Source organism: Myotis brandtii, unplaced genomic scaffold (genome assembly GCF_000412655.1).
Source record: "Myotis brandtii unplaced genomic scaffold, ASM41265v1 scaffold314, whole genome shotgun sequence".
In the NCBI taxonomy this organism is placed as follows: Eukaryota; Metazoa; Chordata; class Mammalia; order Chiroptera; family Vespertilionidae; genus Myotis; species Myotis brandtii.
Window position 1 is genome coordinate 2,933,525 of NW_005362033.1, and position 14,845 is coordinate 2,948,369.

At 49.5% G+C, this 14,845-nt stretch overlaps 1 protein-coding gene across 9 annotated transcripts in view; it reads left to right on the forward strand.

The window, feature by feature from the left end:
- SPECC1 (sperm antigen with calponin homology and coiled-coil domains 1) overlaps positions 1–14,845 on the forward strand; it is a 229,979-nt gene that overhangs the window by 197,023 nt on the left and 18,111 nt on the right. The window contains exon 14 of one of the 9 annotated variants that reach the window (XM_014542867.1): positions 7,809–7,920. The exons of 7 other annotated variants lie outside the window; for them this stretch is intronic. In XM_014542867.1, the coding sequence (XP_014398353.1) occupies positions 7,809–7,915 (107 nt within the window). In that variant the 3' untranslated portion in view covers positions 7,916–7,920. Of the gene's footprint in view, positions 1–7,808; positions 7,921–14,845 lie in introns of those variants that run through there. One more of the 9 variants, XM_014542868.1, reaches the window with a different exon arrangement.

The window sequence follows — 14,845 nt, forward strand, 5'->3', positions numbered from 1 at the left end:
GTTTTTTAATAACTAGAGACCTGGTGCACGAAATTTGTGCATGGGTAGGGTCCCTAGGACTGGCCGGAGATCAGGACCGATCAGGGCCTTCCAGCTGCTGGCCAGGGCCTTCCTTCATTCTGCGCTGCCCCCTGGTGGTCAGCGCTCATCATAGCGAGTGATCGAACTCCTGGTCAAACTCCCAAGGTGACAATTTGCATATTAGGCTTTTTTATATATAGATTATGTATAACTGGATATTGTAAAAATTAAGTTATGAAATTTTTATTAAAATGTTTCTTACATACCATTATGTTGGCCATGGGCCGCGAGTTTGACATGCTTGGTCTAGAACACAGGACTCAGAGGCTGTTGGCAGCTTGTTTCTCTGCAGGAGAGTGAGTGACAGGCCTGAGATGGCTGTCCTCACAGAGGCTGTTTTCAGCGTCAGCCTTGATTGGCATCTGCTAACTTGGGTTTTAGGAGGGTTTCCACCACTCCCAGCACGATGAGAGCGGCACACTGGGCCTGACTGGGTGGCACAGTGCGTGGTTTACGCAGAGCACCGGTCTCACCGGAGGCAGTCTCTCCAGCTCGGCTGCCCTTGGGCTGGTGCTCGGCTGGTGCTGGGATGTCCCTTTAATGTTTCTCCTCTCGCTGTCTTTGATCCTGTGTCCCATGTCCTATTCTTTTCTTTCTTGTTTTGGTTCCTCCAGTATCTTCCTGAGAAAGGACTCATGGAAGATAAAAGTTTATGACTTTGCATCTTTATTTACCCTGACACTTGATGGACTCATTGGATAAAATGTTTTAGGCCATAAAGTACTTTCCTTTATAATTTTGTAGGCATTGCCCCATTGCCTTTTAGTTTCCAGTGTGGCCGCACCAACAGAATCATCCCAGTCCTTTGTGTGTAATGTGTTGTCTCCAGGGGCTTGCAGGCGACCCTGGCTGGTTCGTCCCCAGGGCTTGCAGGCGACCCTGGCTGGTCCACATTCTAAAACTCCAGGTGGGTGTGCCTCACCCGCCAGGCCCTCGCTGCACCTCCTCAATAAGATAACTCATGACTTAGTTTTCTTAAATGATTTTGTTGGTGATTTCTACTGTTTTCTTTCCGGAACTCCTCCTAGCCTGGTCCTCTAATTATATCTCTTTTCAACTTTTTTCCATTTCTTTGTTTTGCAGTTTTGTTTGAGACACTTCCTTAACTTCATCTTCCCAAATCTATTAAATGTTTTATTTCTGCCATCGTGTTCTTGTATCATTTTAATTTTTAAATCTTTAATTGTGGTAAAATAAGCATAACAAAATTTACCATCTTAACCATTTTTAAGTGTACAATGCACTAGTTCTAAGGATACTCACATTATTTTGCAACAATCTCTAGAACTTTCTCCTCTTGCAAAACTGAAACTCTGAACCCATTAAGCAACAACTCCCCGTCTCTTGACAACCACCATTCTACTTTCTCTTTCTATGAATTTGACTACTTTAGGCACCTCATATATATGGAATCATACAGTATTTGTCCTTTTGTGACTTGCTTATTTCACTGAACATAATGCCCTCAAGGTTCATCCATGTCATAGCACATGTCAAAATCTTTTTTTAATCCTCACTGAGGATATGGTTTTGATTTTTAGAGAGAGAGAGAGAGAGAGAGAGAGAGAAAGAGAGAGAGGTTAGAGCAGGGGTGGGCAAACTTTTTGACTCGAGGGCCACAATGGGTTCTTAAACTGGACCGGAGGGCTGGAACAAAAGCAGGGATGGAGTGTTTGTGTGAACTAATATAAATTCAAAGTGAACATCATTACATAAAAGGGTACAGTTGTTTTTTTTTTAGTTTTATTCATTTCAAACGGGCCGTAGTTTGCCCACGGCTGGGTTAGAGAGATACATAGATTGGTTGCCTCCCGTGTGCACTCCAGCAGTATCGAACCCACAGCCTAGCTTTAGCCCTGACCAGGAATCAAGCTTTTTGGTGTACAGCATGACACTCCAATCAACTGAGCCAATCTGCCAACTTTACCTGGAAGTCTCAGAATTTGTTAGACCTTAAACGTATTAACTCTCAGCCCTGACCGGGTGGAGTGTCATCCCGCACACCAGAAGGTAGCAGGTTCAATTCCCGGTCAGGGCACATACCATTGCAGGTTTGATCCCAAGTTGGGGTGCATATGGGAAGCAACCAATCAATGTTTCTCTCTCACATCAATGTTTCTCTCTCTCTCTCTCTCTCTCTCTCTCTCCCTTTCTTTTTAAAAAAGAAAACAACAACAACAACAACAAAAAATACCAATAAGAAACATAGCCTTGCCCTAGCCAGTTTGGCTCAGTGGATATAGCATCGTTCTGCGGACTGAAGTTTCCCAGGTTTGATTCCCGTCAAGGGCACATGCCTGGGTTTGATCCCCAGTGTGGGACTTGCAGAAAACAGCCAATCAATGATTCTCTCTCATCATTGATGTTTCTATCTCTCCCTTTCTCTTCCTCTCTGAAATCAATAAAAAAAAATATTTAAAAAAACACACATATCCTTGAGTGAGGATTTAAATATATATGTACAAATACGTACATATACATATACATATACATATACATATACATATACGTATACATTAGGGTCCCATTGCACAAATTTGTGCACCTTGAAAGGAACTGTGGGCCGCGAGGCTGGGGTGAGCATAGGGGCGGGGCTCGGCCCATCCTCCATGCCCCCATCCAGCCCCTCCCACCATGGCCCCCGGTCCCCTGTCTGCCGGCAGCCCTGCTCCCACTGCTGCCACTCCCACGTGCTGATGGTGCCAGCCCCACTCGCACCCATTGACGGCGTGGAGCGATTGGGGCCGGTGCCAGCAGCGGGTGCGAGTGAGGCTGGCGCTGTCAGTGGGTGCGAATGGCGTCAGCTGCCCCGATCACCCTCAGGAGCAGGGGGAGGTGGAGAAGCCCTCAGGGGCTATCTGGGCTGGCAGCTGCAGCTCACACCCATTGACAGCGCTGAGCGATCAGGACCGGCTCCAGCGCCGGCTGTGGGTGCGAGCGCCGGGCAGGACCATGGCACACAGGAGCAAAGAATTTTCAGTAACCACCAGATGCTCTCCCCGATGACAGCCACCAGCCTTGGTCTGGCGCTCCACTATCCTGCCCCTGCCAACACCCGCCATGTTCCGCGCGCGCCCCCTGGTGGTCAGCACACGTCATAGTGACTGGTTGTTCAGTTGTTCCGTTCAGTCTATTTGTATATTAGCCTTTTTAAAAATATATATATCTTTATTGATTCAGAGAGGAAGGGAGAGGGAGAGAAATACAGAAATATCAATGATGAGAGAGAATCATTGATCGGCTGTTTCCTGCATGTCTTCCACTGGGGATTGAGCCCACAACCCAGGCATGTGCCCCTGACTGGAATCGAACCCAGGACCCTTCAGTGCTCAGGCCAACACTCTATCCACTGAGCCAAACCAGCTAGGGCATATTAGCCTTTTATTATATAGAATATATAGATATACATATATTTTTTAATCCAGAAATAGGACAGTCGTATCAGATTACTTTTGGCATTTGTTGAGCAATCCATAAGGTGTTTTCTCTTTTAACCCATTTATGAACTATGTATGTATTACATTATATGTTAATTTCCTCGTTGAGGAACCATTCTTAGATTCCTGGGGGCAGAATTCCAACTTAGTCGTCGTACCTGCTATCTAGTATGGCATATTATTCCTGGGGGAATCTCTGCTAGTAATAAAGGGACTTGGCTTTTGCTTGGTTTAGGTGTGAATAAAGTTTTGTGTTAATAAGACCTGATTTTTTTGGTTATAATGTTAGCAAGCAAAAAAAAACCCCAACCAAACAAACCCTATCACGTGGACATAGCAAAAAAAGTTCAGTCGTGTTTGCCGTCTTCTCCAGCATGCCTGGGGGATTGGCTCTCTGCCAGGAGGTACCTGTCACACTCTGGGGCACAAGACTCTGACGCTGCCTCTGACAAATGGCAGCCTGGACTTTTCTGAAATTTTGCTGCGGAGAAGTTGGGGAACCTCTCATTTAGAAGTTTCTATTTTGCCTGGCCAGTGTGGCTCAATGGTTGAGCATTGACCCATGAACCAGGAGGTCACAGTTCGATTCCCAGTCAGGGCACATGCCCAGGTTGTGGGCTTGATCCCCAGTGGGGGGCATGCAGGAGGCAGCCGATCAATGATTCTCTCTCATCATTGATGTTTCTATCTCTCCCTTTCTCTTCCTGTCTGAAATCAACAAAAACATATTTTTAAAAAATGGAAGTTTCAATTTTCCTGTTACCTAGAAGTGAAGGCTCACATTTTCCTTGAACCGCATGCCCTTTGTATGGATAAGTCTTTGCAAGGACCTCCTAGTTACACGGAGGGAAAGCGGGTCCCACTGGGTGTCCCGGGACCCAGCATGAATGACCCAGAGCTGCCGGCGGTGTCGGTGAGGCCCACTGGGCCCGAGGTGGGACTTCAGTGTGTGGCCAGCTGATCCATTGACATCCGAGTGAGGTGCATTGAAGTCTCTTCCTTTGATTGTGTTTTTTGTCAAAACATTTCATTTCTAAGAGTTTTTGCTCTAGATGTTTTGAAATCAGACTTAAGGGTTTGTGGCTCTTACATTTTCTTGATAGGTTTTACCTTTTATATCAGTTAAACCATTTGACTAAAAGTGTACATGTTTATACTGATATCACTGTCCCATTTCTGTCCAGCTTTTATTGCGTGATGTATCATTATACTTTATTCAGTCTTTCCTGCGTTGCTTGCTGTAGGTGTGCTTCTTATAGTTTAGCTTTATGTGTAACCTGAAAATTCCTCTAACAGGATTTAGCCAGTCACATTTCTTGTAGCTTATTAGTGTATATTTTGTCTTACTTCAGCTACCTTATTTTATTTTTTAGTATACTTTTTTAAAACATATTTTTAAATATATTTTATTGATTTTTTACAGAGAGGAAGGGAGAGAGATAGAGAGTTAGAAGCATCGATGAGAGAGAAACATCGATCGGCTGCCTCCTGTACACTCCCCACTGGGGATGTGCCCGCAACCCAGGTACATGCCCTTGACCAGAATCGAACCCGGGACCCTTCCATCCGCAGGCTGACGCTCTATCCACTGAGCCAAACCGGTTAGGGCAATTTTTTCGTATACTTTTATAACTGGTTTTCTTTTTCCTGACTTCCTCACCGACCTGCTGAGGCATGTGGTTGAAGGTGGGGAAGCTCAGACATCCTTGCCGAAGAATCTGAGTGGCAAATGGGTGATCATGTGAAGTTTAAAGCTACAGTCAGTTCTTATCAAATTGGAGTATTCATTTTCCATCAAAATCAAAGTTTTAATGTGTAGGGCTAAAGAAGCCGGTGGAATTAATGTCAGTGGCATTAGTATCTTCACCTCCCTCCGTCTCAGGAACCTTTCCATCTCCTCAGGCTGAAACTCAGTCCCCATTCAGCATACCACCCACCCCCGCCCCCAGCCCAGGCACCTTCTCTTCTGCTTCACTTCTGTGAATGTACTGATTCCAGGGACCTCATCTGAGTGGATCACACAGCATCTGGCCTCCTGTGTCCAGCCTATTTCACTTAGCACCGCGTCCTTGCGGTCCATCTGTGCTGTAGTTCCTCAGCCATTCAACACCCTTGTGGGTCCTCCTGGGTGAACTTAACAGCAGGGCCGCCCCAGTCTCCCAGAAGCACAGCTCTGCAGACCACTCACCACCGTGGCTTTGAAACGTCGCACGGCCCTGCAGACTGAACTAGACCCATGTTTGCAGTCTGTGGGAGGGTCTCCCTTCTCACATGGGAAGGTAGCTGCTCTGTTTTTCCTCTCTGTCTCAGAGGTATAGAAGGCAGTCCCCTCCACCCTACCCCAAGCACCACTACAGGAAGGCCTGGGAGAGCAAACCCTCCATGCCCTGAAGGAAAGGGAGAGTGTTTGCTCACCCAGGACGGGGCTCCAGAGTTCTTTAAGTCATAAAGTAGGTGCTGAAGAACCGGAGGTAAGAGGGTAACAGGTAGGGAGCAGGTTGGAATGGAGGCTGGGCGTAGGTTGAGCAGGACAGCAGGGACCCCACCCCCTCGCCCTGAAGGAGTGGCTGTTGGTCAGAGGCCCAGCTCCGGGCACATCTGGGAAGATCAGAATCCAGCAGGAGGCCTCAGCCCAGCCACCCTGGAGGCAGAGGGAGTCACTGCCTGCTGAATTCTAAGGAAACGCTGGGGAACTGAGGGCGGGACCTGGCGAACTTTAGAGAGAACAGACTCCACTTACAGGTCTTGACACGAGTTAGCGGAGTCTTCTGCCTCGAGATGACTATTTAAAGGAAACATCGGCATCCCAATGTGTCCAGGGCACACACTTTTCATGTGTGTAGAAGTGTTAGGTGTCCTGCCAGCTTCAGGAAGTAAAAGCAGGTTTCCAGATGGAGCCCTGTGAGATTGTTTCTCCTGAGGCTGATTTCAGAGCTTTGTCTTCTCCCCGACTCCCAACCCCTCCCCGGGCCATTGGCCAGCGAGGCCAGCAGCTGGCTGCAGTGTGGCGCCTCCACCGCCAAGCCGCGATGGGCCCAGAGTTCGCTGCAGTGCTCTCAGTCCCCCAGGACAGCATGAGGGCTATTTAAGCAATCACAGCCTGGGAGCATCTGCAGGATGTTTTTGCTGTTCTCTTATTCATGAAATGTTCATCTGGGAAAAGACGTTATCTAGCCACAGACGCTTATGACTTCAGAGACTGAATCCCGTCTTTCTGGGAAGTGGGAGGTGAAGATTGTCTGTCCAGCATAAATTAAACTTGGTCTTGGAACTAAATTCTGTAGAACAAATTATTTCGTTTTCATGTGTTGTAACTGGACAAACGGTGGGTCCGTACTGCCTGTCACTACTCGAGCCAATTAAGCAGAGACAGGGTTGAATCATATATGAGCATTTATTCCAATATTGCTGGCAATATGGGAGAGCAGCAGGTTGGCCACAGAAATCTGCTCTGCAGCCCTCCATTAGCCAGCTGCTTATATGGCAAAGGGCAGTGTACAGATATGAAAAGGACTAGGGGTCTTCACAGGGCTTAGTGATGTGCAAGGGCTGGGGTTACAGGGGAAACAGCCAAAGGGAGTGCCAGGTGGACAGTGAACAGGTGAGCAGGCTGGAGGTCTGCAAAGGCCTGCGGGTGTGCAAAACGGACTAGGGACCTTCATAGGGCTGGCGACTCTGGCTTCTGCAGCTCAGTTGTTCATCTTTCCATGATGACAGGCAGCTCCAAATGGGGGGAAGTCTCCAGGGCAGCTGCAGCCAGGGTAGAACGTGCCTTTTTTAATCAGAATAAACCAATCCTGGCTAACAGAGCATGGCTCATATTTCTTACAGTTCTAGCTGGTTTCCCAGCATTCTGTTTCTGGCCCCTTGCAGTATTATTTTCATAGTAAGCACATCCAAAAATATGGAAGTGCTGTTTCCCTTAAAACAGATTCTCCCTTACTAAAAATATTCCAGTTGGAATGCTGGAGCATCAGAGCGTGGAAAAGAACCACGCAGTTTTCTGAACTCTGTGGATCCTCCTAGGAATGTGTAGGGAGTGAGCAGCCATCATGTTGTGGGGTGGGGTGTCTAACGTACAAGGTGGGGGACCTCTTCGAGGGCAGTTTGGTAGAATCCAGCGTAATTCATCCCACGTGTGTGCAGAGTAGTTACAGAAGACTGGAAACAGCGTAAGCAGCCCGTTGTATCCATTCTATGATGACCTTTACGTGACCATTAGAAGAGAACGAAGTAGCTAATGGTGGTGAAAAATGAGCTAGTATTTCTTGACTATTCACCATGTGACAGGTGCTACTCCAAATGCTTCCCATGTGACTTGCGCGTGCAATGTGCACTGCAGTCCTGGGAGGGGCCTGCTCCATGCCCACTGTAAGGGTGAGGAAACCACGGCGTGAAGAAGGTACGTAAATGATCACACTGATGCAACTAGTAAGTGATCGCCAGGGTCTGTCTGTCTGGTTTCATAATCCATCTCTCAGTCTCTGAGCTTCACTCGTTCTGTGTGTTGTGAAGGCCCTAACATTAGATCTTCGTAAGTGGAGGCAGAAAGCAGGATGCGTGCTACCGTTTGCATAAAAAGAGGAAGGAAGTGTGTGTGTGTGTTTGTGTGTGTGTGTGTGTGTGTGTGTGTGTGTGTGTGTGTGTTCGCACAGAGTGGTGCTGTCCAATATGGTGGCCCCTAGCCACATGTGGCTCCTAAGCACGTATAAGGTGGCTAACTGAAGTTTAAATTTTACTTAATTTAAGCTAATTTTAATAGCCATGTGTGGCTAGTGGCTATTGTATCAGACGATGCAGGGTAAGGCTTATATGGAAGAGTGCAAAAGATCATTTTATCTTGTGGTTTTCAAACTCTAGCAAAAGCTCTGCAGACACTGTGGTTGGAAGACAGGTTCCACGCTGCTCATTTCAAAACCACTCCTATATGCAGCGGCTTCATTAGATGAGGAAACTGAAAGCCAGAGAGTGGGTTCCTGCCTGAAGTCGCAGTCACAGCTGCTGCAGGGGCAGGCGGAGGGCCTGGGAGGGGGCGCTAGGCAACTCCGTCTCTTTTCCTCCCCAGAGGGATTTGCGTCTCAGCTGCCAAGGCTGTATTCAATCAGATGATCAGCTCAAAGGCAACAAAAAACAGGCTTTGCAGTGTTTTCAGGCCTCCACGTTCCAGACTCACGCTTGTCTTGCCCCGCCTGCTCCACTGTGTGTGGTGAGCCCGCGCCAGGGACCAGGCTGCGTGATGGTGTCTGCCCCTGGGCACCGCGCAGAGGCCTGGAGGAGGCTTGCAGCTGTGGTTACCCACTAAGCCATGATTGGCTCCACCTTCAGCCTGGAGAGCTGACCTGGGAGTTTCCTTCCTGTTTCCTTGGGTGACTGGTGACAGAGATAGATCATCTCAGCTGGGAGAAGGTGGGTTTAGGGTGCTAATGGATTACTAAAAAGTGGGTGATGGGATAATTCTAGGATGAGTGGAACCAGCATATCTGCATGACCTTTTTTAGAAAAAGTCAGGCAAGATGAGAGTCATGGGACCATGACCTTTTTTAGAAAAGGTAAGGCAAGATAACAAGTGAAAGTAGTGAAAATGAGGTCATCAACTCAACAGAAAGGCTGTGGAGGAAAGCAGGCGGAGACAATTGCAGAAGAGTGTTTCTCCAGAACCTGGGGCGCAGCCTGGGTCTGACCTGGGGCCAGGCCGTGGCAGAGTCTTGGGAGCCAGGCCGAGGGACGCAGAGGCTGCTGGGGCAGCTGTGGAGGGCCCGCGTCCCCAGGCTGAGCATTCATCCTCTGTGGGCGGCGCGAGGGCGCTGGCGTGGGTGTGGACCTAACTGGACGGTTTAGAAGGCGTTGGGCTTGGGGCAGTTGCTGTGAAACCAGACCAGGGAGGAAACGTGGGGGGACTCCAGTGTTTGTGATGAGAAGAAGGAGGAAGCGGGAAAGACACAGCTGCAGCCACTCTTCTGATGGCAGCGCCCTGTGGGTTCTGCCTCTAGGGAGGGGTTGTGCGGCGTCCGCCTGCGGGTCCTGAGACGGAGCAGCCGTTGTCGTTAGAAAGCTCCATCGACAGAGGCTGTTCTGCCCTTCCCTCGGGCTCACACCTGGTCCTCACCACGGGTGTGAGCGGGGCTGGGTCCACTCTTTTTCAGGCCTCAACCCTTAATTCCTTCAACAGGGATCAAACGAGGAAGAATCATTTTTTTAAAGTAAATTATTCTAAATTAATCTCTAAATTTAATGCAATTCCAATGAAAACCCCAACAAGATGTCTTTATTCTTGAACTTAAAACAAGTGAAAATTCACCTGGAAAGACAAACCAGTAAGCACAGCCAAGGTAGTTCTGAGAAAGAGTAACAGTGAAGGGGAGTGCCCTCGGGCGGCCGTGGAGCTGCAGTGGAAAGGCCGCCCCCTGCCCGCTCTCCCACCTTCGGTTCCGGGATGGAGAGCACAAGCCGTGCCTTAGGCCTGAGCGGGGCCTGTAGCTCGTGTGTAAGAGGAGAACAGTTATTTCATTAATTAGATTGAGTAGGGCCACATTTTAAAAATTCTTAATAAATAAGCAGAAGTTTCTAGACTTGATGAAATAACTGATTAAAGCGATAATATGAGTAGGGTCAGAAGAGGAAAGGAATTTCAAAGCAATTCCAAAGTAATTTGCTTGAGGAACAAAAGGTTTCCGTTCTCCCTTTGCAACCAATGAACAAATTAAGGGAAGTGCAAGGGAAGTAACCTCAACTCAGAAGTTAACTGTAGCTGATTGAGAAACTACCCCACAATGCAGTGGTGTGGAGTGACCGCGGCGCCTCTTTCGCTCACAAATCCGCAGCTGAGGCCTGACTCGCCTCTGCCCGGCCCTTGCCCTGCCTGGGGCCTCTCACGGCTCGAAGCTGGACAGTGGGGGCTGACCAGGCTCTTTTCAGCAAGCCCTGCCCTTGGCGGGCGAACATCCACATACGAAGCCCAGGCTCCCCGAGAGGGGGTTTCCGGAGTGTGGTCATTCCTATTACCTCGCCCTGGGAGTCCCCAACTTACTTCTCTGCCTTCAAGCGATCGTTCGGGCCAGCTTGGGTCCCAGAGGAGCTGGGAGATTTCAGAGAACCCAGCACCTCTGACCTATCAGAGGGGAATGTGAGGTCTTGGCCTGCCTTTCCAGCACATTCTTAATTGCAGCTTCCTTCCCTCATCTATTGTCAAGTCTTTACTCTTCTTCCTCAGACATATTTTTGGGAAAAAGAAAACCAAGAGGGCACTACCCCAGGGTCTGTCCCAACATAGAAACATACAATTATTAAGATTCTTATTAATTACAGGACAATAAATGACATCGTTAATATTTTAGTAAGTATTACTTTTCCTAATTAAAAGTAATACTTGGTCATTGTAGAACAATTGGAAAATATACACAAAAAGAAGATGAAGAAATAAGCTTAAATGTCATCTCATTTGCATAGGTTCCTGATTCTGATGGAGGCTGTTTCCACCCAGTGTTGGTGTTTCCAGGCAACAAAGGCAAATCAGATGAGCCTTGTAGCAGCAGATGCTGTGGGCGGTTGGGTTTGCTTTGCTTCTGTCCAGGGCACTAGCTAAGAGGGCTGCCTCTGCACTCACCCTCCGGGCTCTGTCCCAGTCTCAGCCTTCCTGAGGGAAGGATCTTGGGTGGTCAGGTTCAGGGTCGGCTTCCCAGCGCCCTTCAGCTGGCCTTGGCCCAAGGAGGGCGGTGTTCTGTCTCACACAGTTCCTCCTAAGCACTCCGAGAGACGAGAGACGAGAGACGGAGCCTGTTCGGAGATGCTTGGAATGGTACCTTTTTTTTTACATACGAGACTTCCTTTCCCCAGAACTTGCTCTCACTCAGAAATATCTCGGAAGTATTTATATCCTAAGAAAGTTAAAGATAATTTTCAGTGAGTTACTACCATCTCCTTTGGGAAAAGAATCAGCAAGTTTCTTTTCCTCCTCCCTGTGCTTTTTCCTCCCAGGAACCCTTAGAGCCACAGCTCCATAGCAGTAGCGTTCTTTGTAACGGCCCCGTTCAGTCCCTAAGATGATCAGGGTCTGCCTGTCTTTCTTTTCTGCTTCCCTCCTCCCTTCTTTCCTCTCTTTCCCCCTCTTTTCTTCCCTCTCTTTTTTCCTTCCTTCCTCCTCTCTCTCCCCCCTCCCTCCCCCCTCCCTGGTTGAGGGGTGGGGGCAGTGTGCCGCTCATTGGGTTTTCAGGAGGTGAGTGAGCCCGCATCGCTAGTGTCAGGGTTAGAGACAGGACTGTCCCTACCCAGCACCCTCCTCATCAAGAAGGACAGCGATCCAGTGGGTTTGATTCAGGAAGCTAATTAAAGACACATCCTTGTCGAGTGCTTTGTTGGCTGTTGTCCGTTTTCCTCTGTTATTCTTTTGATGAACCCTGCGATTCAGAATTGTGCTGCCGCGCCGCTCGCTGCTCATTCACCACAGCAAGCCTTAGTGCTCCCCAGCGTGCTCTCCGCGAGCGCCGGACGGTGCGGTGCCCTGCAGGCTGGCCTTCACCACCCACCGCGTTTGAGGCGCCGCAGGTGCACACACATTTGCATTGTCCAGCCAGCTGTGTTGACTTGGGATTATTGATTGAACACTTGTGTCCAGGTAGAATTTTAGAGATTTTCAAGTCTCTCTGCTTCAGGAAACTCGCGATGGGGTTGCTGCGCTCAGAAGTGAGAGGGGAGAGGTGGTGGGTTGGTTGGCATGTTGGTGTCATTGTTGGTGGTATTGCAGGTATCTCCCATTGCCCCAGAAGTAGGAGGGGAGAGTCCCCATTCGATGGCATAATGTTCCTGGAATGAATGTAATATCGCAGTCATGGCTGCCCTCCCTCTGCCAGCGTGGGAGCAGTCTGCAGGCCTCCCGTGGCGAGTGTAGGAGGGGCCTTTCCTGGCCGGGGCTGGCTCACGACCTCAGTGGGTCTCGTGTTCCTTTCTTCGAGGGACAGGCCCGGTCTCTCCCGTGTGCGGCTCTGCCGGCCTTGCTGCGGGGTGTGGGGCTGGGCGCGGTGTGCCGTGTCCCCGGCAGGAGTGGGGCTGTGGGCTCCTGAGGCTGGAAGTCATTTTGGTTGATTTTCAACCCTGGCTTTGATCTCACCCAATTTTATATCCTAGCGAATAATTTCAAACTATTACACTTATAGGTCAAAAACTGTTCTTAAATGGCAGTTAACGAAAATACTGGGGACTCCTCGGGTCCATTTGGCCTCTCAGAATGCTTCTGAAAATTGTGCAGATAAAGAAAAATGAGGGGGTGGGGTCATCTGTGATAATGTCAACAATAAAAAAAATAGAGTTCTAACCGGTTTGGCTCAGTGGATAGAGCGTCTGCCTGCGGACTCAAAGGTCCCAGGTTCGATTCCGGTCAAGGGCATGTACCTTGGTTGCAGGCACATACTCAGTAGGGGGTGTGCAGGAGGCAGCTGATCGATGTTTCTCTCTCATCGATGTTTCTAACTCTCTATCCTTCTCCCTTCCTCTCTGTAAAAAATCAATAAAATATATTTTTTAAAAATAATAAAAAAGAAAAAGAAAAATGGTGTTTCGTAGCATGCATGGTACAGGAGGTGTGTGTATAAAGTGTTTCCATGTTTATCAGGCATTAGAAGCTTCTGGTATAAATTGTGAAGAAATGGAGACCAGGGGGAGGCAGAGAGAGAGAAGAAGGAGGCACAGCAAACAGGAATGTGCTTTGCAGTTTGACGGACTGGGTTCCATCCTGACTCACACCAGCCATAGGGCTTCAGCTTCCTCATCCACAGGCAGGCACGGCCCACAGAGAGCGGGGTCCTGAGGTTGGAGGTTGGAGGAGAGGCAGGACAGGCAGGGCCCACAGTGAGTGGTGGCCCTAAGGTTGGAGGAGGGGCAGGACAGGCAGGGCCCACAGAGAGCGGGGTCCTGAGGTTGGAGGTTGGAGGACAGGCAGGGCCCACTGTGAGTGGTGGCCCTAAGGTTGGAGGAGGGGCAGGACAGGCACGTCATGGACGCTCAGCCATGTCTCTGCTTTCACCAGCACCGTTGAAGGGACTTCATCTTGACCATGGAGCATTTGGCTTTCTGTTTAACATGGGGCCTTTCCACCCGGCCGGCATGGCCCAGTGGTTGAGTGTTGACCTATGAACCAGGAGGTCATGGTTCGATTCCCGGTTGCGGGCTCGATGCCCAGTATGGGGTGTGCAGGAGGCAGCCGATCAGTATTCTCTCTCATCATTGATGTTTCTATCTCTCTCTCCCTTCCTCTCTGAAATCAATAAAAATATGTATTTTTTAAAGTAAATAAAGAAATGGAGTGGGGCCTCTGTTGGAAACGGCAGCACCGCGCCCACACTCCTCAGGAGGTTGCTGTCGGTGTAGTGCCCGCCTGGTTATGCAGGTGCCTCGGCCTCCGCCATGAGCAGTAGCCACAAACAGGTGTCACCAGGAATAACGCCTGGCTTGCCTCCCCCAGCCACAGCACCGTAGGTTAGTGGGGTGTGGGAATGGGTCTCAGAGCACCTCTGTGGGGAAAGAAAGGAAGGAAGGGGTTCGGCCTTGGAGAGCTGTGACGCCGACTTCCTGCAGCCGCCTGGCCCTGCTCCTCGCGCCCCCCGGGCCTGATGCCCACACACCTGTTTCAATGCTGAGACTCTGAGGGAAGGGGTAGGTTTTAGCCCCCACCTGTTCCTCTGCTTTTTGTAACAGACAGAACTCTTTGGAAACTGTAAAATCAAAGTGTTTCCTGCTTTTAAAGCAGCATCCAGGCCTCAGGGAGCTGTTGGACCCAGGAAGACTTTTGAAGCCCCCAACTCCAGTGACCAGCTTCCCAGGGTCCAGCCATGCCATTCACTTTGAACAGGGAGCCGGCCCCCCAGGCACTCAGACTCCACGGAGTGCAGAGCTCAGCACCTGTCACCGCTCGGCTGTGCTTGCGTCATGAAACCAGAGCGCCAGCGCTGTGGTGTGCGGCGCTTCTGCTGGAGCCTCCCAGCTGAGTGCAGCTGAGCTCAGCCAGAGGCAGGCATGTTCCTGAAAGCGCGGCTCTGGGCGTCCGGGCGCGGCCCTCCTGGCTCCGGCTGGAAGCAGGGAGGTTTGGTGGAGGAGACCGCGTGGAGAGCCGTGTGCGCTGGGCAGCCACCTCCTCTGGCCACAGCTTCTTTCCTGTGAAATGAGGCCTTGGACTTGCCTTGCCATTCACGGCCAGGAAGCTTAAGCTGAAATGGGAAATTCCAGATGAAAAGCTTAAACAAGACTATAGGCCATTTGCTTCCAAAACCCTCAGGAAACCTGAGAAGAAACATATTAAACCATATATTTATTACACATTTCCATCTTTTATAAAAAAA